Genomic DNA, 24,981 nt, shown 5'->3' with positions numbered 1-24,981 from the left:
CTGAGGAGGAGAAGATGGCCATGAAATGGATGTGGGGACAGGGGAGACAAATAGCTCCTGCCTCACATGTTTGTGGGGTTGGTGTTTAAAAAACACCAAAAAATTCCAAAAAGCAGTAAATATTTAGAAGGGCTCCTGTGTTTATTCACCAGTATCGTCGGCGCCTGGAAGCAGAGAAACTTCGGCTGGCGGAAGAGGAACGACTCCGAAAGGAGATGAGTGCCAAGAAAGCCAAGGAGGAAGCAGAAAAGAAACACCAAGTACGCCAAGACTGCTCTCTTTCTGAGGCTCTGTATCACCATTTTCCAGGGCTTGGGTTTGTTCTGTTTAGGAGGATTGCCAAAAATATCTGAGACATTTCTGCCCTGCTTGACCTATTTGCATTTAATTCTCTAAAGACCTTTGTGTTCTAACTAGACTGAAGCTGCTCCAGAATTTCTGATCTGCTGCACAGGAATGTCAGAGATTATGGTTATTATTTGCTTCCTTTTGGTCTTGTATGAAGGCTGAAGGGGGAGCTGGCACACTGTGTAGATAATGTGTGTGTGTGCATAGGTAGATATATAAAAGGAAAAAATAAGGTAAGTGGAGTCTCTGTGCATGGACCAGAGACTCTAGACAGGCACTAAGGAGGGAGAAAACCCTACTGCTTTGTCCTGCAGTTAGGAAGCTGAGGCATAGACATGCTACTGGTTTGCTCCAAGCCACATTCCTGGCATAGTGCCCCAAGCACCAGGCACTCTGCCTTGCAAATCCAGGCCCTGCGGAATTCAGAGCTGGCTCTTTGGAGGCAGTTCAGTCATTGCGTGTGTCCCCCTCCAGGTACGCCTGGCCCAGCTGGCCCGTGAAGATGCGGAGAGAGAAGTAAAGGAAAAGGAGGAAGCACGTCGGAAGAAAGAGCTTTTAGAAAAAATGGAGAAAGCTCGCAACGAGCCAGTGAATGACTCAGATATGGTGGACAAAATGTTTGGATTCCTAGGGACGACCTCCTCCCTGCCTGGCCAGGAGGGACAGGCACCCAATGGCTTCGAGGTACTGCAGACATACACAAGCCTGGCTATAACATGAAAGGCTGTAGGAATACAAGAATTTATCAGGGTAGAGTGAGGCAATCCAAAAGGGGATCTCTGAAGGCTTCCTTCAAGAATTCCTTCCTTTTTCATGGCTACAGAAGTTTGCCATGTGGTGGTTGGGGCAGACATGCAGTCTGCAGGCTTTCTCCGGGGCTGCTGCATGGAAGGGAGCAATATTGGTATAAGATCGTTGAGGACCCGTAGCCTCTGAGATGTTCTCCCTCGCGGTTCATTACATTTAGCTCTTGGACACCTTTTACCTTTTACCCATGGTGGGAGTGGGGCCACACTTAATGTTTCTCCTACTGATCTGGGAATGTTGCTGGGCAAAAGCAAGTCCTACAGGACTCAGGCTTTGTATGGGCTCCATAGTAACATTTCTTGGTTTTTCCCCCAGCTGGCTTTTCCTTTTGGGGTGGAAATCAGATAGGCAGACAAGTCAGGACCAAGGGGAAAGAGTAGCTCAGCATCCAAAGCCATGCTGAGCACCTGACGTCCTTTCCCACCAGGATCTTGAGCGAGCCCAGAAGGAACTGGAAGAAGAAGACCTCGATGCAGCATTGCCTCTCCCTGAGGAAGAGGAGGAAGATCTTTCAGAGTACAAATTTGCCAAGTTTGCTGCCACATATTTCCAGGGCACGACAACGCACACCTACATTCGCCGGCCTCTCAAGCAGCCTCTCCTGTACCACGAGGATGAAGGAGACCAGCTGGTGAGGCAGGGGATGAAAATCCTTGAGCAGGGTGGGTTGGAGGAAGCCCGGGGAGCTCTTCACCCAAAGGGCACCAGTTTGCCTTTGTGATACATTGATGTGGTTCAGTGGAGAATACAGCCTTCATCATGTGTCGGTAAACACTGTACCACCAGCATGCTTTGAAACAAGACAGCAAGCATTAGAGGGACATAGTGGTGAGTCCTTCTCTGTACCTCGATATTCATGTTAAAACAGTTAATAAAGTGTTCTGGGCTTAGGGCATGGATGATGCAAATTGTTAAGCTAGTACAGATGTTATTTGGCAGCTGCAAAAGTTGTTTCTTACCTTGCCAGGTACTCCAGTGCAGAGCTAGGAGAGGAGAAATGCTTGTCCTATAACCAGAAGTACAAGGGCAGAAGTGCACTGAGCCCACATGGCTATAACGAACATTACATTGGCCGTGAATTTGCCTTCTCTGTGGTTCTCCTCTTCTGCAGTGGGTTAGGAGTTCTCAGTCACTGCTTCTCTGTAAGGGTGACATCTCCTAGCCAAGAAACAAGCCCCTTTTATGTTGCACAAACGTGGTCGTGATGGCATGAGCACATGAGCCTGACCTTGTGGTCCTGGCCACCAGCCTGCCCAGCTTTTGCTCACTCAGATGAGGAACGTGTTGCAGGCAGAATTGTTGTGTGGGGTGCAGGAAAGTGTTTTGTCTCCTGCAGATGTACAGGGAAACCACAGTGGTGATCCTGATGGATTCAGCATGGCTTGACCACCTCCTCCACTGCTCTGCTGTGAGCTAAAGATCAAATTTATTTTCCTACAGGCAGCACTTGCTGTGTGGATCACTATCCTCCGTTTCATGGGAGACCTCCCTGAGCCGAAATATCATACAGCCATGAGTGATGGTGGTGAGAAGATACCAGTGATGACAAAAATCTATGAGACTCTTGGAAAGAAGACCTATAAGAAAGAACTGCAGGCTCTGCAGGGAGAAGGAGAGGTAAATGATATGGCTGTAAGAGATTATATTTGTGTATTGGAAAGTGTTGGAAAGAAATGACTTGCAGCTGTGCTGCAGCCAATCTGTTTTCTAATTTCCTCTGCAATTATGCTACAAAGGGAGAATTGCCTATGTGTCAGGTGTTGATCCTACACCTTCACACAGATAACTGAATGTCCCCCAGCAACACGGCTGGGGAAGTGCCTTGCTGTCTTTCATGGGGCTTTGATCTCCCTTCTCCTCCGCAAAGGGTACATGGAGGGAGTGCAGTGTCCTGTATCATCAGTCCCTCTTTTGGGGATTTTGTGTTGATCTGCTCTGGGAGAAAAAATTAAAAATGTGCCCTTAATCTTGGACAAGGAAGTCAAGAGTTACCAGGGGACTAAGCTGTGGAAATCCAAAAAAATAAAAATGAAAATCCCTGTTGCATCCTCAGGGCATTCTCAGGTGTCTTTGGAGGACTTCATCTTAGGACTTACTCGGCAGGGCTCTTCATCTCACCACATTGCACTCCATGCCTCTTGCTTTGCAGAGTACTCACATTGATGGGCACAAGAAGAACAGTGTGCGGCACAAACTGGTCTCCTTAACCCTCAAGAAGAAATCCAAACTGACAGAGGAGGTGAGAGGAGACGCTTGGCCGCCTGGCAGCACAAGTGCCGTTGGATTGTCTGCAGCCCTCTCTGACTCTCTTCTGCTTTTCCCTAGACAACATAGAACCAGCCCTCCTCTGGGTTTGGCGCTACCTGTCTCTCTGCCTGAAAGATTTAAGGAGTGTTTAAGGGGAAAGGTTGGCTTCCCATGTCTCCTTGAGTCTGCACCTCGCGCCGGCCTCCCCTCGGCTCTCGTTCTCCATCCATCCAGAACCTTCCCTCCCCTCTCTCACAGCCCTCAATCCAGCTGCCAATACCTCTCACCACTTGTGATGGTCTGAATGTTACCCCTGCTTTTAGTTTCCTGCCCTCCTCTGGGGCGTAGGTAGCAGAGGTGGAGTATCCAAAAGCGCTCACCCACCCTCTGCCTCTGCCCTTCTTCAGTGCTAGGGGCAAATTTCCCTAGGGGAGCAGTTAGTCCAAGCTGAGAGCTTTAGAAAATACCACCCCTAAAGAGTGAGGAGCAAAAAATCTTTTGGGTAGAGGGGTAAGAGCAAGGCAAAGATGTGAATTCAGTCTTCTTTTACACATTGCCTTGTGTCCACTTCCAGAGCAGGCACCATCTCACCTGGCTGTAGCTGCTTGACGGCATGAAGATCTCTCTGAGGTAGTCACCCTCCTTCCCTTTAGAGTCAGTGGAGAGAAACAGGAGCCAATCCATCTTATCCTAATGTGGCTCTGAATGCACTCTAGAAATGTTCATCTCTCCCCGGTGGCTCTAAATGAAAAATGGGTTGACTAGCTGAGACAGAGAGCTGGTAGGTGGATGAATGCCAACCCTGTCTGCACAAAAAGCACCATGCGTATGTGCTCTTGGCTGCATCATTAGCATGGGGAGGGGGTCCATTCTGTTAGTTTTAACATTTTTTTTAATAAGATGGAGTTGAAAGGACAGGCCTTCCTTGGCGATAAGCTGAGGTTATTCCAATGACCCTTGGTGGCCCTCTCCTAGCTGTGGATCCAGACCAGTGCTTGGTTGCAAAGGTGCTATTGTAGAAAACTTGGGCAAGGACCAAGCAGGTGGGAGCATGACTAGGCAGAACCATTTTCAGCTTCACCAGTACGCAATTAAAGCCAACAAAGCCACAACCTCCCGTCACTGATAATGTGTGAGATTGAAGAACTTCTGAGACCCTTCCTGAAAGGTGGAGGAGTCCTCCTGGGGGAGCACACCACACCTGGGGTGGGGTGGGGGGCCGTAGCAGCTAGCTGTACTGAACGAGAGCAATGTGTCTGGTTGGCAGGTGACAAAGAGACTTCATGACGGGGAGTCCACACTCCAAGGTAATAGCATGCTCGAAGACCGGCCCACCTCCAACCTGGAGAAGCTCCATTTCATTATTGGTAATGGCATCCTCAGGCCAGCATTAAGGTTAGAAATCAGGACAAAGGCATAAACATGTCATTCGTTTCGTTCCTTCTTCATTGAGCTATTCTCGTCCAGTTGATGTTGATGGTGTGTGCAGCTCTGTAAAGCTCTCATTTTTCTGGTTGTGTTGTATGATGTGGGCTGGGCTGGGTCATGTTCCTTAGTGTTCATCTCAAGCCTGATCAAAAGACAATGCAGAGGGATTCAAAGGCTTCTGAAAGTGCTGGTGGCTGCTGGATTGGTTTATTAAGGCTCACTCTTGTTGTTCACCACCGTTTGTTTTCAGTTTCACCATTTAGACCTCTTCTGTTTCTATGAATATTTTAATGGCACAGAAGTGGAAAACCGAAATTTATTTCAGTTGCTAAATAAAGCGTTCAAAATTTAACAAGTACCAAATTAAGGATGACTGCATATCTTTGGTTTAGCCCATTTATGTGTGTGTTGTAATGCAATCCATTTCATTTTTTCCTCCCACTTCACCAGGAAGCTGTACATTTCTGCACAAAGTCTGCTCCACAGGCAGTCCTGGTAGTGTACTTGTGGGCTTTTCCATGGGGTTCGTCAGCATAACAGGCTGGCTGACTAGTTTTTGCTGCCTCACATATAGATGAGGAAGTACTGTCTCTCATTGTGCATGAGGAGAATAAAGGTTAAAGTCAAAAGTGGAAGTTAATTCCCAAATTGAGATACCCATCAATGTATCAGAGAACATCTGTTTTTACAAAAGAGCTGGACAAACCTTGGCCTCTGCTGAATCTGATAGCTCCCAAGACTTCCACAAAGCAAGTTCAGGTGTCCTAAGAGTATCAGCCAGCAAATGAGGACTCCAGGCTGGTAGCCCTCTATGAAAGTTAGTTTAGAAGAGTCACTTGATATCACTGGGAAGCCTTTTTAAGAAAGACTCCATCTTTGTAAGATAGACTCCATCTTCCAGAGGTGACATTCAGAGACCTGAACATTACCACTGCCTTTTACTCCTCTTTTCTCTAAGAAGTGTTAGTCAACTTTGGAAAATCTTATCCAAAGCACAGGGAAAATTCAGTTGACGTTACAGAACTGGTGAAGGATGGCATTTTAGAGAGTGCAATGACCAGAGTGGCCACTGTTAGGAAAGTTAAATTGATATCCTTGCAATTCCAAAAGGAACCTTTAAGTATCACATGCAGGCAGGGTCTGGCTCTGTCTGCTCACACTGAAAAACGCCACCTTGTCAACTCTAATGTTTTATCTTCATTCTTATTGCAGGGATGAAATCTATTGTCAAATCTGCAAACAGCTGACCCAGAACCCATCCAAAAGTAGCCATGCCAGGGGTTGGATCCTGATGTCCCTCTGTGTGGGATGTTTTGCTCCTTCTGAGAAGTTTGTAAAGGTAAATTGGAGATGATATTTATCTCAGGTATTACCCGCTGATACATTTCCTTTTCCATCCTTGGGACCAGCTTTTCCCTTGGGTTTGACAGTGAAAGAAATCCTGGTCTTCAGCTCTGTCAAGAATGACAATGATATAAAGTTCCTAATCAGGAAGAAAAATGTATATGATCCCAAGCTCAGTGTCTAAAGTTAGTCAGATGAATTACTCCTAAGAAATGACTCTTTCTTTCCAGTGACTCTAAAGGGAAAGTAGACAACAAATTCAGATGATGCCTCCTGCGCTCTAGATGAACAAAATTGATTAGGTGACTTCTGCTCAGAAACTGGATTATCAGAGGTCACAAGTGGAATTTGCACAGCTAGAATGCCCACATTTCTCCCATTTCTCACATCCAAAGGTCTATGCATTCAGTCAAGCATCTGCTGGCTTTGCCAGTATGATGTAAGGCACATCCTCTAATTTGTCAAGGAACAGTACTATGTGGTAAATTATAAATACAATTTAATATAAAAAATTGTACATAGAAAGGGAGAGGTTTAACTTACCTGGAAGTATGTTTGCATAGCTTTCTGTGTACTACAACTTACCCCACAATGTCTCATACTGAAATCATACAACTCTTTAAACAGACACGTAGGAGATGAAATAGATGCTAAGGGGACACCTCACTGCTCTATACAGATACCTGAAAGAAGGTTGTAGTGAGGTAGGCATCAGTCTCTTTTCTCAGGTGACAAGAGGTGAGACACAAGGAAACAGCCTCAAGTTGCACCAGAGCAAGTTTAGGTCAGATATCAGGAAAAATTTCTTAATGGAAAGAATAGTTAGGCATTGGAACTGGCTGCCCAGGGCAGTGGTGGAGTCACCATCCCTGGAGGTATTTAAGAGATGTGTGGATGTTGTGCTTAGGGACATGGTTTAGAGGTGGACTTGGTAGTGTTGGGTGATGGTTGGACCTGATGATCTTAAGGGTCTTTTCCCCCTAACTGATTCTATGATTCTCTAATTCTGTGTAATGCAGAAGCATTAGAAGCAGTGTGGATCAGCTGGACTGAAGTCAGTGGGAGATGATAAGTGGCTTACACCATTAAAAATAATTTTTTTTTTCTTAAGCATTTTCTTTTTCTCTTGGGCAAAGTCCGTGTTTTGTTCATAGATTTGAACAGCCTGCCTTCCAAATGATTTATACACCTCAAGTCTGACGAACACCCACAGGGCCGCTCAAGTTAATCCCATGACTAAGAGTTTGGCTAGCTCAGGGCAAAGGGCTCAGTTCTTTGTCTTTGCTTTGCCATGACATGAAAAGACTTCCTTTGAGCCTCTCAGATCTTTGAATGTTGGATCCTGGACCTGCTCCCAGGCCCACTGGAGATAAAGGTGTTCCATTAGTTTCCATAGATATCAGATCAGGTCCTCAGTATTGAAAAAGCCGAAGCCAAGAATAGAAATCCCTTCTTCATCCCCAGGCCCTGCCAGTACGAAATCTAATAAAACAGATAAATCACTGGCAAAGTGGCAGAAAATGAAATTATGTCTGGAAATGAGATCTGAGAAAGCATGTCACGGGAGATTGTGTGAATTTAAATCTTTAATAATGGAAAATTATTTTAGATGAGTGAAGCAGTTCTCAGAAATAATTTATGAGCAGCTTTGAAGCCTCAGGCATGTACTTCTGCCCAAAGTCCTGGTCCATGCTGAAATACAAGGCAATATTCCCAAAAGCTTTGGGGAAGGTTTTCGTTAATTCTGCTCTTACTCATCTTGGGCAGTAGATCAGCCCTTTTTTACACCTTGGGCTGCTGGGGACAAAAGGAAGTATTCATACCATCTAATTTCAGATACTTGCCTCCTTTTTATAGTACATGGAGAGAGAGGGGCTCCTCTGGAGGGCAATTCTGAGACCATAAGCCAGGGTCCCACTCTGAATCTCCTACCAAAAGATTTTCTGTTCCCACGGGCAGACTGTGGTGACCGAGGCTCCTTGAGTATGTGTGTGAACACCCCCTGCAGGCACACACACTGTGGTTGCCTTTCCAAGCTCCAGTTTTGCAAACAACAACACATAGGCAGTGACCTGGGCCGTGTCTTGGAGCTCCTCCGAAGCCTCTGTATTAATCCAGAGGGACACCAGTGATACCTTCCACCTTAAGATGATATGTTTCAAAATAAAACATTCTCCCAATGAAATGTTGGTTCTGCCCCCCAACAGCATACTTTCCCATGCAGACCCACTCTTTTGTTTTGTAAAAAGCAGGGGAATAGTCAAAAATTTCAGGTGTTCAGTAAATGCTTCACTTTGAAGCTACATTAGCCCAGGCCACCTAGTTCAGCTCGATCTGGACTGGGAGACAAACACCACATCAGCACCAGACCTTACTATCATGCTTTTAATCTATCAGTACCCTTTTTAAGGAGTTAGTAGTTGGCCAAATTCTGATTTACCATGACTTTACTGCTTTAACCTTGCAATAGCTACAGCTGAATGATGATAGCCAAGCATTATCAGCCAGTTAAGAAAAGGTGTTTTGTTAACCTCACCTATTTTTTAATTAATGCCTGAACTTATCTTTTAGCTGTAATTATCCACTGTTTTAATAGAAGAAAAAGCATGTAAGGGTAAATATCTGTTAGCATTTCTTTCTATAGTTTGCTATGCAATGGAAATGTACTGTGAATGTTCTACCAGATTCCTGGTTACTTTTTTCCTGAACCTTTCATTTTGGGTTTAACTTTAATAACAGCAATGTTATGGAAAATAAGATGCAGAATTTCAAGAAAACGTTTTACCCTGAAATTGTTCCACAACTCTGAAATATATCAGTTAGGACTGAACATTTTGAGAAGGATTTAGTTTAATGAGGCAGGCAGGCTTACGTATGTTTTTCTGTTCCTAAATATGAAAGTCATGATTTGGATCCTATTAGAAACCTTTATCACATCATCTGCTAAGCATGGGTCAATACATATCTTCACTCTTGTTCTTTGTACCTGTTTTTAATTAATGATGGACTTTGGTGGGAAGGTTCCACCCCAAAAAGGAGATATACAAAATATATATATAAATACATAGTACATTATTAGCAGCATAATTAAAACTACACTTTTACACATCATCAAATGCTTGCAGTCATTTGCAACAGCTCCTACCCATATAGCCTGCTTCTTTTACCTAGCTATTTAAGAGTATCTCTGTAAGTTATGATTGATGGAGATGTCTGTTTCTCTACCCATGTTGTTTATGGAGTGTCAGTGTTATAAAGAAGAGTCTCTGTTACTGAAGGAACAGCTATGTGTTATCATTCAGACAGCTATCTATCTATAAAGTTTCTCTAAAAGATATGATTTACAGAACTCTTAGTCTTAGCTACCTGTTTGGCCAATATATTTATGTAATAATTTTGAGTGTCTTTCTCATATTGTGGAAGTCACTGGATTTAACTTTCTGCACAATGACGTGATTGTATTTTTAACATAGGGTGAAGTGCTTCGAATTCTTGTTTAGAGTCTTTTAAAATACAGTTTAAAATCTGACTAAGGAAACATCTGTTTAATGTAATTGTGAAGTATCTTTTCAATTGGCAGATAAGTGTTTTGAGTGACATTTGCTTACAGTTCTCCTGATCATTATTTATATATATATATATATATTTTTAATTCACTCCCATCATTCTGGCCTACATTCAATAGCATTTTATGATACATCTTTAAAATACTTTCTAGAGATTTAAATCAATGGCAGCAATAGGAGGAACATAAAATCTGCTGCACTGGCTTTGATCAAAGAGCTGTCTAGGCCAGTATTTTACCTCCACTGAGGCCAGAAATGCATGGTGTAAGAACAAGACAAGGGTGCAGAGTGTCCTACCCTCTCTCAGCTTCCAGCAATGCGGTTTAGGAAAGCCCTGAGCTTAAGTGGTATCCCTGCATTTAGCAGTCCCAGAGGGCTTTTCTCCAATAAATCTTTGCTTTTTAACCTTTGCAAATGTTTGGCTCCTTGAGCTGATGGCCTAACCAAAGTGTTCCCTGCTGCAAACAGTATTTAAGGAACTTCATCAATGGAGGCCCCCCTGGTTATGCTCCCTATTGCGAAGAAAGGCTGCGGAGGACGTTTGCCAACGGGACAAGGACACAGCCACCCAGCTGGCTGGAACTGCAGGTATGAGCCCCTCCATCCTCTCCCCAGGCAGCTGGGGCTCAGTGTTGGAGCCTTTCACTATCACAGGAACCACATCTCTGGCAGGACAGACAGCAGCATGACAAAAATGCCTATTTCTCTCAAGAATTGTCAGGTGTTTCCAAAATACTGCATTCCCCTCACATCCTGGCCTTGCCCCAGTGTATATTGAAGATCATGCCCTTTGCCAACATCAATACTTGTAAATTAAATGTATGCAAGAATGTTCTCGGGCACTGAGGCTAGCTGGCATTGAGCAAGCCCCTGTGTATGCTAGGAATTCTTCCAGATGAAGGTGGCTGCAGGCAAACCATCTTCTAAGAACGGGCTCTGGAGCATCACAGCTGCCCAAGCATGCTCAGGGACAGCTATAGTTGGAACAAGCCCAGTTTATGCAATATATACTGATTTTCTATGCTGCTTTACTAGCATAGACAATTGTGCTTCGGTGCCCAGAAACATTCTTGAGCATTCTTGGATTTACTAGATTAGACACTTCAATGACTGAATATATCATTTCCAAAATCTGAGATTTCCAAGTGCTTCCAGTGGCTGACCATACATTATCCTGTTGAGAAGTACATTATGGAAGCATTGAAATGTAGCCAGTCACTGGGACCAGGAATTAGAAAACAGTTACCACTTGCTGGGGGGGAAGAGTACACAGGTAAATAGTCTAGATGGGGTTGAAATTTGCATGCCTTCATAAAGTCTGACTTTAACCTCATTAGGCAACCAAGTCCAAGAAACCGATCATGCTGCCTGTCACATTTATGGATGGGACAACAAAAACACTGCTGACAGACTCTGCAACGACTGCTAAAGAGCTCTGTAATTCTTTGGCCGACAAAATCAGCCTGAAGGACCGATTTGGCTTTTCGCTTTACATCGCGCTTTTTGACAAGGTATGTTTTAATTTTTGATCCTGAGTGGCTCTATAAAAGAAAAGGGAGATTCCCCTTGCTGTTACATATCTTCCAGAGGGCAGAAGGACACTGCAGTATGAGCAGACGGCAAGCCAAAAGGTCAGGAAGAAACATGTCTACTGTGCAGAGGCCAGCAGGATTTTCACAGTAACAGTCATACACTGCAGCAGTGTTGCAGAGAGACTATGAAATCTCCCTCCTTGGAGATATTCAGAAGTTATTAACAGGAAAAGGCATGGAGCAACCTGATCAAAGATGAGCCTGCTCTGAGCAGGAGGTTGGGCCAGAGGCTTCCAGAAGTGCCTTGGACATAGATACCTCTACGTAGAGATATCAGCCTTTAGATTAATTCCACCTTTTTCCTGTGCCCTGATTAGGTCTCTTCTCTGGGGAGCGGCAATGACCATGTGATGGATGCTGTGTCTCAGTGTGAGCAGTATGCCAAAGAGCAAGGAGCACAGGAGCGCAACGCGCCGTGGCGGCTCTTCTTCAGGAAGGAGATCTTCACCCCCTGGCACAATCCAAGTGAGGACAATGTGGCCACCAATCTAATTTACCAACAGATCGTCCGAGGGGTGAAGTTTGGGGAGTATCGGTGTGACAAGGTAAGTGTCCTCAACAGCTTCTGGTCTTATCCAGCATATGTCCTTGGCATGGCAAAGTACGCTCCGCCAAAGGGGATGAGAAATCTTCCTCCATGACCACCTGCTAGACTGGGTATTATGGTGTACACTTAGGAAACAGGAGCTGCAGGAATCAGATCCTCTTGGCTGGGAATATACCAGACTCTCCCATGTGCTACGTGAGCACCCTCTCCTGTTGACTTTTGGTGGGAGACTGAACGGCCACCTCATCCATCAGCCTCAGTTTGGAGGGCTACAGGAACCCTGTAACCCGATCAGGAGTACACGACAGGATCTTGTTTGGTGACTCCTGCTAAGCTTTAGACCTATGACAGGCTTTTCAGGATACCCAGGCCTGTGCTGTGCAATACAAACAAAGCAATAATCCCAATATCCAATATCAAGGGACATTGGCAGCAGAAACCTATGCCTCTAAAGTCTCTGTGAGCTTACAGAATTATTCCAGTGTCACTGAAAGGAGCATCTCAAGAAGCATCAAAATCTCTGACAGTGTCCATCACATTTTGTCTTGCTTGTGTTTAAAATCATCCAGGTGTCAAACTGGATACCCCTCTTCCTCATATTTTACTTGTTCTCCTGTGGACCAGTAGAGTCCAGGCACCCTGGGAACTAAAGCATCTTTTCCCATCTTTATTGCATCAATTTGTTCTCTTGTTCTCTTGCTCCTCATCTCGCTGTGCTATTATTATCTCAGTAGCTCTATTATTTCATCCCAAAGTGCCTGGAATGCAGCTGAACCAAAGGAACATTTTACAGTTTTGCATTATGCACAGGTGCTTCCTTTGCTGGGCTTCTCAAGTTTCAAATTCATGGATACACACAGTTTGCAACCACTAAACTCTGTTTACCATAGGAAAATCACCCACTGCTGCAGGCACCTGATGTTGCAGGCATCAGAAGCAGACTGAATTTCAAGGAAAGAGAGGGTAAAGCATGTTCACACAGTACAATGCCTTGCCTGGTGCTGATCACTGAACATGTTATGGCTCAGTTGCAGCTTATACTGGTCAATTTCCTGAATTTTGGATGTGCAAAGCACCAGTGAAATTCTACTGAAAGGAGATTCTTCCTCTACAGAGGACTTCTTGAGCTGTGGAGGATGAATGTTGTGGTGAGTGGCCTGGTAGCAGCATTGAGTTGGCTTGTTTGACTCCCACAGGAAGAAGATCTGGCAGAACTGGCTTCTCAGCAGTACTACGTGGACTACGGGTCAGAAATGGTACTGGAAAGGCTTCTAAACCTAATTCCATCCTACATTCCAGACAGAGAGATCACAGCTTCGAAAACGGTGGAGAAATGGGCTCAGCTCATTATAGCTGCACATAAGAAGGTGGGACAATAGATCAACTGGCAAGTAGCTTCAGTAGCATCACGTGCCTTCTAAACACACATCAGACACTGTAGCTCAGCTCTTGGCCTTGTCTGAAGCTAAAGCAAAAGGAAAAGGGAAGGTTTTGCACTAGTTGTATTCTGCATTACCACTGCTTTCAACACAAGGTCTGACAGAAGAAGACAACCTGCAGAGGTTCACTGTGAGAAGGAAAATACCATCTCTGGGGTTTCATTCCTGATAGACAGGATTGTGGTGTTGCTCTCTGCAGTACAGTGGCGTCTTATGTCCCAGTATTGAGACCTTATTGTGCCAGATGTTGTGTAAAACATCCCTGGTGTCTATCTGTGACACCCTCCTGCAGATTAATCAAACCCACACTTCCCATAACTCATTACTACCATGAGGGTTGGTAATGCAGGCATGAGGACTAGCACTCACTAAAAGGCAGGCGCCAGCTTCAGATTTAGACCCCTAAATGCAAGCATCTCCATGTTTGCTTGGTCTCACCTCCCAGTTCTGCCAGTGGAAACACAGGGTCACAAATCAGTTGCTTGGGGTATTCATGGTCTAGAAAGGCCTGGATCTTGCAGGTCCTCCACCAGCCACCTGTCAGCTACTTATAGTAGTCTCAGGTTTCTGAAAACATCCTAAATGAAGCTAGCTGCCTATGTTTAAGGGCCATTGAGTATCTATTTCCAGCTAAAGGGCTGTCAGGCTGAAAGGCAGACACCTTCATTAGGGAAACCCAAAGTTAGTTGAGATTAATCCCACACAGACTTGTCACTCTAGAAGCTCGCCCAGACTTCTCAGAGGCAAACTATTTCCTCAAGTGGGAACCAGAATTTTGCTAGGACTTTGTCCAACCTATCACTTGTTCCTGTGGGATTTGGTTTGGCCCTTAACATCATCGAGATATAAATTAATGTTGATTCCAAGATCTTCAGATGGCGTGGATTGGATGAATTTCAATTAAGTTTTGCTCTCTTCCTAGATATAACTGGGTTTGTGCTTCATGTTGGTTGTGGTTTGCTTTGTTGGTAGGGAATTTATACTCAGAAGAGGACAGATCCCAAAAAAGTCAAAGAAGAGGTGGTGGATTTTGCACGTTTCAAGTGGCCTTTGCTGTTTTCTCGGTTTTATGAAGCCTTCAAATTCTCAGGTGAGTCAGTAGAGCACATCCCTGGAGCATGGGGTAGTTAAAGGCAAAAGGAAGAAGAGTAGGAACTTCACAGACGATAAGACCTAATGGGTCATCTATGTGGTCTATTTTAGACACATTATTTTTTGGTGCATCCTGATTAACAATGGCTCAATCTATGATTCTGCCATTATTTTTCTTACTAAAAATAAATGATTTTTTTTAACATTGCATTTTCCTTTGAAATATACACAATATTTTATATCATAAGACCCTTCCTGAACAGATTGTATGTCTTGCCTACAATCCAGGGCCAAGCCTCCCTAAAAATGATGTGATTGTAGCTGTCAACTGGACAGGGGTGTACTTTGTGGATGAACAGGAGCAGGTTCTCTTAGAACTCTCTTTTCCAGAGATCACAGCTGTGTCAAGCAGCAGGTAAGGAAGAATAACTTTAGCTGGTGATCTTACCCTAAAGCAGTCTTTTCCCAGGCTTTGCCTCTTGAGCCCATTGTATTTCCTGTTTATATCTTCTATGAAAACATATCCCAGAGGGGGAAAACTGCAAGGACAGAGTTTCACCTTGGCCACCATTAAAGGAGATGAATACACTTTCACCTCCAACAATGCAGAGGATATCCGGGACCTTGTGGTGACCTTCCTTGAAGGACTAAGGAAAAGATCCAAGTATGTGGTCACTCTCCAAGACAACCCAAACCCTGGTAAGTAAGTAGTCTGATCCAGTGGCAAACATGTAGGCATATTAGTTACTCCAAAGGGATTTGGGGAAAAAAATAAAAAATAAAAATACTAATGGTTGTTCTTATTGCAGTGGGAGAAGAATCTGGGTTCCTCAGCTTCCTGAAAGGAGACCTCATAGTTCTTGACCAGGACACAGGAGAACACGTGATGAACTCAGGGTGGGCTAACGGGTTCAATGAACGGACCAAGCAGAGAGGGGATTTCCCGACAGATTCTGTCTATGTCTTGCCTACAGTCACCATGCCTCCCCTGGAGATCGTGGTAAGTTGTCTTACACATAGCACAACTTGATACAAAGCCTGAGGAGGTCAAAGCCTTCCTGGAGAGCTTAGATCTAGCCAGTCTTCCTGACAGTAATGTGGAAACCAGTGTGGCTGAGAGAGGTGGCGAGTTGTCCAAGTCAGAAGTGATCTGTTGTAGTAGTGTCTCAGCCTTTCCTCTGATCTCTTCACTTTGAAGACATATGGCTTGAAATATCCATGAACCCTGCTACATCCTCCAGCTGGCCTGATTAATTTCCACTGTATTTGGGGTTAGAGGAAGCCACTACATTCACATATGCAGCTGTAGGATCCAAAACACATTCTTCTCATTAGGAAATGATCCACATGATGGAAACACATTATTCTTTATATAAGTGACTGAGAATGGCACAGAGAAATAACTGTTGCACAGTACTTACTGCCTATTAACTGGAATTGGTAGGTTATTCTTACTCACTCCCTGTCAGTCTTTTCATTTTGTATCTGCTTCCTCTCCCTGGATGCTTCAAATATATCAAACATATTAGGTGACAGAGAACTTTTCAACCCACAGGCACTCGTCACGATGACCCCTGACCAACGACAAGACGTTATCAGAACCTCCCAGATGGCAATTTCAGACAGTGAAGAGAGGGTGAAGCCATACACCTTGGAGGAATTTTCCTATGACTATTTTAGGTGATTTTTTCAACCTTTTCAAAAAAATGCAGATGTAGGAATCCATCTCCAAGTAGCTTGGGAATCAGGATTTTTTGTCTGCTGGAAAAGACTCTAAATATCCCTTTGTGTGATTCTATATAACTGCAGCCTCCAGTTTAGGACATGGCATATGGGTTATAAATTTTCCACAGACTAGGTTTTATGAGGGATTTCTTAATTGGCTCAGCAGAGGTGTAAAGGTATGAAATTTGATGTTATGTGGGAGGCTGTGCTTAGTGGTCTAGTATTCCTTCCCAGCAATCCCTTACACAGCCTGAGACCACGTAGGCAGCAGGTGAATTACGTGGGGACATTTTCATCTCAGCTCCAAAGCATGCACCGCTGCTGAATGTAGCTTACCAGACTGATCAAAAACTCCCTCTCCTGTTTAGAGGGGTTGGCAGCCCATGGAGACAGACCAAGTCCTGTGAGATGTCTTCACCCTGGTGGGTTTGTTCTACTGGGCAATATTCTTTCATTGTTGCTGCCCATCTCCCTCACCACCCATTGCCATCACCCCTTCTCTTGTGGTTAGAAGCTTTTTTTTTTCTTTTTTTTTTTTTTCAGTAGAAAAGGTGCTTGGATAGGGTCCAAAAGGGACTTTTCTGAGCCCTAGGAAAGGAAAAATGACTATCTTTGGACACAGCGGGAGATGGATACTCTTTAAAATGGTGAATAGCCACTTGGTGTAAGAGTTCTTTATTCTGGTGTTGTGAACAACCTTCCAGGTGAAGCACTGGTTACACACAGTCCTTTTTATCCCTGTAACCTCTCCACCTTTCCTTTTGCTTTGCCTTTGCCACCAGGCCACCACCCAAGCACACCCTGAGCAGGGTCATGATCACCAAGAGCCGTGGGAAGGACAAGTTGTGGTGTTACACCCGTGAGCCCATCAAACAGCCGTTGCTGAAGAAGATACTGGGGAGTGAGGAGCTGTCCCAAGAAGCCTGCATGGCGTTCATTGATATCCTTCCACTGCCTGGGGCAGCCCTTGGGCAACAGGGCTGACAGGCAAAGGGCTGAGCAGCTTCTTCAGAGACCCAACTAAAGCCCATAGAAAGGTTTCTGGTCCCTCTTAAGGGCTTTGGGACCATGTCATGGACTTGGAGATGGATCTGATGCCGAAATCTGTATTTGAGCATCCTTGAGAGCTGATGGGTGTCTTCTCCATAAGCAAGGTCCAGGGAGTAAGTTACTGAGTCTTGCAGGTACACATCGCTTAGTGGTTAACTCGACAGTTCTGTTCTGGCTTGCTTCAACTCTCCAGGATGCATCTGCTGTAGAAGGGAGTAGACCTAATCATTATGGATGCAAACTAGTCCTCATGGCCTCAGGGACAGGGTTCGATGCCTGAGTATCACTTTCCTGGCAGAATAAAGACAGCATGGGAGAAAGAAGCTGAGTACAAATATAAATCCAACCTGTGGAAGTCGCCTTTGTGTTTTGGTAGGGTTTTGCTCTAGGATCCAGACTTTAGTTTGAACAGTTCTGTTGGTATAAACCTGGTACTGATACTACAGCACTGTTACTGCTGCTACAGTTTTCTTCCTAGCAGCAAATAACAGCAGTAGTAGGAACTAAAAGGACTGGTAAAAATTGAGAACATCTGCAATTTTATCATTCTCCTTTCCATGTTAAACACAAATATTCAGAATACTGTGACCTGTTGTCATGCAGAATAGGTACAATATGGTGAAGTGGTGAAGGTCATCATTTGGTTTATGTTACCACAGCTCCAGTGCTGTCTGCAGAGCTCTGCCTCATGACACCAGCTGAAAATGTGGTCTTTTACAGTGGTATCACTATGTGTGATCAGGTAACACAGTAGTCACAGAGCTTTCCTAGGCCTACATCCCAACCCCAAAGTGGTTCTTTCTGACCTGAGATGATGCATGAAAAAGAGAGAGAGCTCGCTGGACATCTCCTAAAGAAATTTAAAGCCTTACCACTGTGCCCCCTCCACCAAATTGCAGCCACTTCTGTAGTCAAATGTGGGATGTCTTTTATCACATCATCAACAGAAAGGCTTCTCCAGACCTCCCGCTTAGCTGATCCTTGACTCCTGCCTCCCACCAGTGCTGAAGTACATGGGTGACTACCCATCCAAAAGGACCCGCTCAGTCAATGAGCTGACAGACCAAATATTTGAAGGTGCCTTGAAAGCTGAGCCTCTGAAGGATGAAATCTACTGCCAGACCCTGAAGCAGCTTACGGACAACCACATCAAGTAAGAGTTGTTGGTTTTGCTTGGCCCAAAGACACTAGCCTCTGTTGGGCAAAGGAGATCTGGAGCCTAAGCATGTCTCCTCCCCTCTAGCTGAGAACCACTCACCCATGCCAAAGCACAGAGCAGTGTCCATGCCATAACTTTTTTCCTCCTGGATCTCTCCTCATTTAGGTACAGTGAAGAGAAAGGCTGGGAGCTGCTGTGGTTGTGTACAGGCCTTTTCCCTCCAAGTAACATCCTCCTGCCCCATGTCCAGAGGTTTCTGCAGTCCCGAAAACATCACCCGTTGGCAGCAGACTGCATCCAAAGACTCCAGAAAGCCCTAAGGTACAGCACCAAAAGACCTCCTAGTCCTGACCATGTCACAGCATCCAAATATGCATTAGGAATTACAAGTAGGAGATATTTTGGTAGTAGTTGGAAGGACACTGGAAGCTCACAGCCTTTCTCTGCATTCAACCAAACTGAACTAAAAGGACTTTGGGTGGAAGATGTTGCTGATGCTATGGCACTTGCCTCTCCCTGTTTTGCAGGAATGGATCCAGAAAGTACCCTCCCCATCTCGTAGAAGTGGAAGCCATTCAACACAAAACCACCCAGATTTTCCACAAGGTTTACTTTCCTGATGACACCGATGAGGTAAATGGGATAGAAGGAAACTTCATTTTTGTCAGGATGGATGTCAGTTTTCTTATTAAAATCCCAGAAAAGGCTACTGTTGTTTCTGATTCAGAATAAATTCAGCCTTCCCAGAAGAGTCTGAAACAGCAGCAGCAGAAAGATCCATCCTTATCTACCTTGATGAGGCAGGATAGAAGACTGGAGCTCAGGGGTCTGATTTCCTGCAATTCACCTTCTCCAGACATGGGTGCTGAGTCAGCCTTCACTGCAAATTTTGACCCCAGGAAGAGAGAAACAGGATGTGTTTATCTCCATCCACGCCCTCAGTGGTTCACAGGCCTTGGCCATCAGTTATTTGCAGCCTCGACTGACAGATTCAGTCCACCAAACCATACCCAGCTGGGTACCAGTCCCAGGGACTGGGCAGGGAGCTGGCAAGAAGGAAACTAAAATTATTCCCCATTCTGACCTGAGATGACGCAGAAATCATAACATCTGCACTCAGGAACCTTTCATTAATCACCTTAGACATTAATAAGGCATGTAGATAAATTGAGGCTGGAGCAGATAGGCATGCCCTTGCAGGTACTGCTCTGTCATGCTACTGATTAGTCTTCCAGTGAGGCTTGCCTGCTCCTCTCTTTCATCATGCCCTTGGGCACAACTAAATTCTTGTATTTCCAAGGGAGTTTATGTGAAAAGCAGTGCACACCCACGAAGGGAAAAGGGTATTCTTCTCCAGTAGCTGTGTGTGTGCCCATGTTTTTCTGTAATGGGGTTTTACAGATCTTCTGGGATGACTTATCACTCTGAGTATTTTTTCTATGTGACCAGTAGTAAGCTGCTTTATACACACGCATCTGTGTAAGAGCCAGTAGAAGGAGGCAGAGGGGACTTCTGCACGTGGCTTTGGTCCCTTTGACCATGGCAGTCACCCAGGTGGGCTGGCCAAGTAGTGTCCCTGTGGTATAACACGCCATTCTCTCATGGTATGTGGAACGTGGGTTCTGGTGGTTCAGGCAAACGTGGCCATGCATGTGGTGGGTAGAAGTTCAAGTTCCCAATGATAAGTGCCATGGCTGAACTTCTGCAAATTTCCTTTTCCCAAGTCCAGAGCCACAATCCATCAAATCACTTCTTCCGTTGGTGGTGGGCACTTAGATCTTTTCACATATCTGAGCCTAGAGCTCCTCGAAGAGAGCATGAAGCAGAAATTAATCTTGAGGTAGCAGTGGTGATGATCTTCCTTTCTTTGTAGGCATTTGAGGTGGAGTCCAGCACAAAAGCCAAGGATTTCTGCCAGAACATCTCCAACAGGCTGCTCCTAAAATCTTCTGAAGGCTTCAGCCTCTTCGTCAAAATCTCTGACAAGGTGAGTGACCCACACAGAGGCTGGGGTAATGCCAAAACACTCGGTGCTTCACAGCAATCATCCCAAAGGGCTTAAAACACAAACAGGCAAAGGTCTCCTGTGTTGAGAGCAGGTGGCTTTAATGCCCGATGATAGCACTGTGGCAGCCTGTTGTGTCTTGCTGACTGAGTGATGCAGCCAGTGCCACCCTATGTGCAGGATCTCACACTAATTGCAGCCCACTGAATCCCTGTGTGATCCAGAGTGAGGCAAGAGTCACTCTTTTTTTTGCCTTTGTTGTCATTTTTGTCATTTTTTGCCCGAAGAGGTCACTGCATTGTGAATTAATTGAATGTTAAAGAGCACATGGGGACTGCCAGATGGAGCCAGCCTGGTCCCCTCTGGGTAGCTGTTCCTGTGATGCTGCATTGATCTGGGGCAAAGGAGATAGGGTCCATCAGGAGAAAGAGGTAGAAAACCCATGTTGCTGAGATGATGTCCTGGTTTTGGCTGGTTTATAAGGATTAAGAAAAATGTGCAAGCTTAGAGCTGCCTTGGGCAACTGGAAGAAATCTACAGAGATAGTCATCAGGAAGGGAAATTAATTGCTCCAGGGAAACAGGAAGGTGCAATAAGAATTAATGGGTGGAATTAGAGCGAGGTGTTGGCAATGGCTTTCTGGCATCAGCAGTTTGTAGCACAGAAGTCTAATTGAGACAAAGCAGTGAGCAACAACTGCAGGAGATGGGGCAACAGCCAGCCCTGCCTGTGGCCTCCCACTGCTTCCTCAGCTTTTGTAACCATGTGCTGTGCCCCCAGGTCATCAGTGTGCCCGAGGGCGATTTCTTCTTTGACTTTGTGAGACACCTGACGGACTGGATAAAGAAAGCAAGACCAGCGAAAGATGGTAACGGTGACTTTTCTTCCTTTTGGGTCATGCACAGCCCTCCTTGAGCCCTCCAGCCCTTTTAAAGATGGGCCACGCTGCTGTGGTTGTGCTGTCCATGCCAGCCCTGGGGGCAGAACCTGACAGATGACCTGGCTGGTGCTCACAGCATTGCTCTCAGATCTGCTCCCTGCTTCCTTCGCACAGGTATAGTGCCTTCCCTCACCTACCAAGTGTTCTTCATGAAAAAGCTGTGGACCAACACAACGCCTGGAAAGGATTCGATGGCAGATTCGATCTTCCACTATTACCAGGTGCTCTGGGAACCTGAGATAGCAGCAGAGACTTTGGGAGGAATTAGGGTGGAAAGATTGTGTATGTGCAGATGCATGAAGTTTTACTTTTAACAGAACAAAGTCCTGCCTTCAACAGAGAGCTATGAAGAACAGTTGGGTTGTATGGCAAGGACCAGGCTTCATGCATTGTAGGGCAACCAACTCGGCTGTGATTTGGGCCAGATGTTCCTGGGAAAGTAGCAAGAAGTGGGACAAAGTAGCACTCAGCCTTAGCAGGGGGTACAAATTCACAAGCGTTCTGAAGGTTTTCAGCTCCTCCATTCTTGGGCATGAGCTGTGATGGTCCCAGCAGCCAGTCAAGAAGCCGCAGCTCTTCTGCACCTGTTTCGTCTGGGAAGAAAGAGGCATGGGCATGTCCCAAAGCTTTCTCATACACATATGCAAATACACAGATATTCCCTGTGTTCTTGCCTGGATAAAGCAATTATCCTAATATGATCATATCCTCTGATGCTTTGACAGTTACTTGACACATTTTCAAACATCTTTTTGTAATGGGGGAATAGATTGAAAAAAAATGAAAAGGAAAAATAAAGGGAGGAAAAAAAACTCATTCAATTCCAGTTGTCCGGTACAAGGGTTGGATTTTCAGCAATGAGGGAGGAAGAACAAGACTGTAGGTTCACACATCTGATACCTACCACAGGGACCACCCTGTAACACGACAATGTTTCAGGCCAGAGAGGATCTTCAGACATTAAGTGTGGTCTCAGCTGAGCAGCTTCCTGTCCACCACACTTGGTACAACTACTATGAGTGTTCCTAAGGCAGAGCCTCATATCCAGGAGCTGGAGACCTCCAAAAATGTGATTTAGTACCAGAGGGTGAAGGTCTGAGGTCACCCCCTCTATTTCTGAATGGCTTTCTTCCACATACAGGAGTTACCAAAGTACCTGCGCGGCTACCACAAGTGTACACGTGAAGAGGTCCTGCAGTTGGCAGCTCTCATCTACCGGGTGAAGTTTGAGGATGACAAATCCTATTTCCCCAGCATCCCCAAGCTTCTGAAGGAGCTGGTGCCTCAGGACCTTGTCCGGCAGCTCTCTCCAGATGACTGGAAACGGGTAAAACAGCAGCTTTAGTCATAGGTCAGGCTTGGTGGGGGCAAACCCAGCATCTCGTGTGACTTGTCTGATGTTCAACACTGAAGTCAGGTTGCCAGAAGGAGTGACCCATGGTCCCTCTTGAGCCTTAAAAGAGCCACAATCTCTCCAATGGCACCAAGAGAAGGAATTGTACATGTGTTCAGACACACACACACGTTGTGGGCTTTGTGCTGCACATTGCTGTGACTGTAGTGGTGGATGCAGTCCCGTATGGACACATCTAGGGGATGGTCTCATGTAAAGCTTTGTTGTTGAAGGCAGACTGCTGAGCAGAAAGACAATTCTCCCCGCTTTGCACAAGGAGAGCTGTGGCACAGGTACGGACAAGTCTAGGCCATGAAGAAATTTAGATGTGTCACTGCCAAGAAACAATCTTGTAAGTCCTTTCTGTTTGCTGGGACTTGAACTTGGCCATGTGTCTAACCAACGAATTATTGTCTTCTCTGTGTCGAAGTCCCCCCAGTCCCCTCTGCTCCCAAAATTGAAAGATCAAAATTTATAATCCCTATAATGGAGTCATCAGTACAGCTTCTAAGAAAAGACCTACTTTAGTTCCAGGCTCTGCTCCAGTGACCCACCAACACTTCTGTGAAGTGTTCATTGGAGCAGAGACTAGAATTGATGTCTCCACCTGGAAAACTTCTCCAGCAACTTTCTTGGTCCAATTAATATTTACTTGTCCCAAGAAACTTGCTATCTGAGAACAGCTAATAGGCAGGAAGAACTGATCACAGGTTCACCATATGCTTTGGTTTGTTAATGAATCTCAGCGAAAGCCCAGTTACCGTGAAGCAATTATGGTTTCTGGAAGGATAGTCTGTCTTTGTAGCATGATGCTTCTTTCCCTGCAAGAATCTTTGGTCCAAGGCAATGCAAACCCTCCAGCTCTGCTGTCCTCTCTGTTGCAGTCCATCGTGGCATACTACAATAAGCACGCAGGCAAAACGAGAGAAGAAGCCAAGCTTGCCTTCCTAAAGATTATCTTCAAGTGGCCTACATTTGGATCAGCATTCTTTGAAGTGAAGGTACCTGCCCTGCCTGGGGGTTCCCTGGCAGCTTTGAGACAGTATCAGAAGTCCCATATCATGGAGGGGTTCCAGGTATGCAGGGTTGTCCCAGTGCCTGGACTGGAACAACCCTGATAAGACAGGGAAAGGATGTAAGTCTCTCCATCAGTAAAGGGCTGAGATACTCATTTATGGCTGCCCTATCTCTTTACAATACTGGGGCATTGCAGAGCATCAATGTATCTCAGTCCTCTTCAGGTCTATCCTCGCAGCTGTACTGCCGAGGAGGCAAGAGCCATTCTCTGTTTTGTGAAGGCGAAGGGGAACGTGTAATTTTCACACACCTGCACACACTGTGAACCCAATCCAGATCACCCATCATGGCACCAGGTTCCCATCACAGGCAGGGGAGGCCAGTAGTGATGAAGTCCACGAACTCTGGACACCTTATTGCAACCCCCCATACTCAGGGACCATACATTAAGCATGGTGTGGAAACATGATGCTGAAACTGTTCATGAGATCTTTGAACTTAGGCACCTTAATTTCTGTCATGTTCATTAGATGGCATAGTGGATCTGAATAATATCCTGTGATTTTTCTAGCCAGAGTGATTTAGCTGCCAAATGTAAATTCAAATGCTGGCAGAAGATACTGGGTGAGGAAATAGGAAAGGGCCTGATTCAGCACGACACTTCCCCTAACCAGTTCATCTCATTTCCAACAGCAAACTACAGAGCCAAATTATCCAGAAATCCTTCTAATTGCCATCAATAAGCATGGAGTGAGCCTCATCGATCCCAAAACCAAGGTAAGCGAGGCTGAGGTCTTCACCAGGTGCTCCTGAGCCAACTCCCCAACCCCTTACACAGGTCATCCCAAAGGCTGTGTTGTTCCACCAGCCACATGGAGCTTCCAGTCCTCCACAAGAATGCAGGATCCACAGTCTTGCACCTCACTGCTGTTACTGTGAGGCCATGGTATATTCTCATTTCAGCAGACATCCTTGGTCTGCTTGAAGGAAAGTGAAAGGTCCCCACAGCCCTTTATAAAAGTTGAGGCTCTCATGTGTTGAGTGTGAGTCTTGTGTTCCCACCAGGATATTCTCATCACTCACCCCTTCACCAAGATCTCCAACTGGAGCAGTGGCAACACCTACTTCCATATAACTATTGGCAACCTGGTGAGGGGAAGCAAGCTGCTCTGCGAGACCTCCCTGGTAAGGAGTTTTAAAGATTAATGGGCACAGTTAGAACAAATCCTGACTTTGGCAGGCCAAAATTAAAAGTCCTGCTGTGTTGTTATTAATTTGGGGG

General features: G+C 45.3%; 1 protein-coding gene across 2 annotated transcripts in view; it reads left to right on the top strand.

The window, feature by feature from the left end:
• MYO7A (myosin VIIA) overlaps positions 1–24,981 on the top strand; it is a 62,528-nt gene that overhangs the window by 35,205 nt on the left and 2,342 nt on the right. For both annotated transcript variants that reach the window (XM_050712003.1, XM_050712007.1), the window contains 27 exons: positions 153–260; positions 823–1,032; positions 1,583–1,786; positions 2,596–2,772; positions 3,305–3,394; positions 4,670–4,797; positions 6,043–6,169; positions 10,209–10,328; positions 11,078–11,251; positions 11,650–11,877; positions 13,076–13,246; positions 14,291–14,408; positions 14,699–14,825; positions 14,940–15,109; positions 15,220–15,410; positions 15,966–16,090; positions 16,918–17,075; positions 18,185–18,338; positions 18,510–18,665; positions 18,872–18,977; positions 20,218–20,331; positions 21,130–21,217; positions 21,404–21,510; positions 22,431–22,616; positions 23,567–23,683; positions 24,393–24,476; positions 24,765–24,884. In XM_050712003.1, coding sequence (XP_050567960.1) covers positions 153–260; positions 823–1,032; positions 1,583–1,786; positions 2,596–2,772; positions 3,305–3,394; positions 4,670–4,797; positions 6,043–6,169; positions 10,209–10,328; positions 11,078–11,251; positions 11,650–11,877; positions 13,076–13,246; positions 14,291–14,408; positions 14,699–14,825; positions 14,940–15,109; positions 15,220–15,410; positions 15,966–16,090; positions 16,918–17,075; positions 18,185–18,338; positions 18,510–18,665; positions 18,872–18,977; positions 20,218–20,331; positions 21,130–21,217; positions 21,404–21,510; positions 22,431–22,616; positions 23,567–23,683; positions 24,393–24,476; positions 24,765–24,884 — 3,858 coding nt within the window. The remainder of the gene's footprint in view (positions 1–152; positions 261–822; positions 1,033–1,582; positions 1,787–2,595; positions 2,773–3,304; positions 3,395–4,669; positions 4,798–6,042; positions 6,170–10,208; positions 10,329–11,077; positions 11,252–11,649; positions 11,878–13,075; positions 13,247–14,290; positions 14,409–14,698; positions 14,826–14,939; positions 15,110–15,219; positions 15,411–15,965; positions 16,091–16,917; positions 17,076–18,184; positions 18,339–18,509; positions 18,666–18,871; positions 18,978–20,217; positions 20,332–21,129; positions 21,218–21,403; positions 21,511–22,430; positions 22,617–23,566; positions 23,684–24,392; positions 24,477–24,764; positions 24,885–24,981) is intronic.

This window comes from Cygnus atratus, chromosome 1 (genome assembly GCF_013377495.2).
Source record: "Cygnus atratus isolate AKBS03 ecotype Queensland, Australia chromosome 1, CAtr_DNAZoo_HiC_assembly, whole genome shotgun sequence".
NCBI classification, from domain to species: domain Eukaryota; kingdom Metazoa; phylum Chordata; class Aves; order Anseriformes; family Anatidae; genus Cygnus; species Cygnus atratus.
Note: the sequence above shows the minus strand (reverse complement) of the source record. Positions and strands in the feature narration are given on the sequence as shown.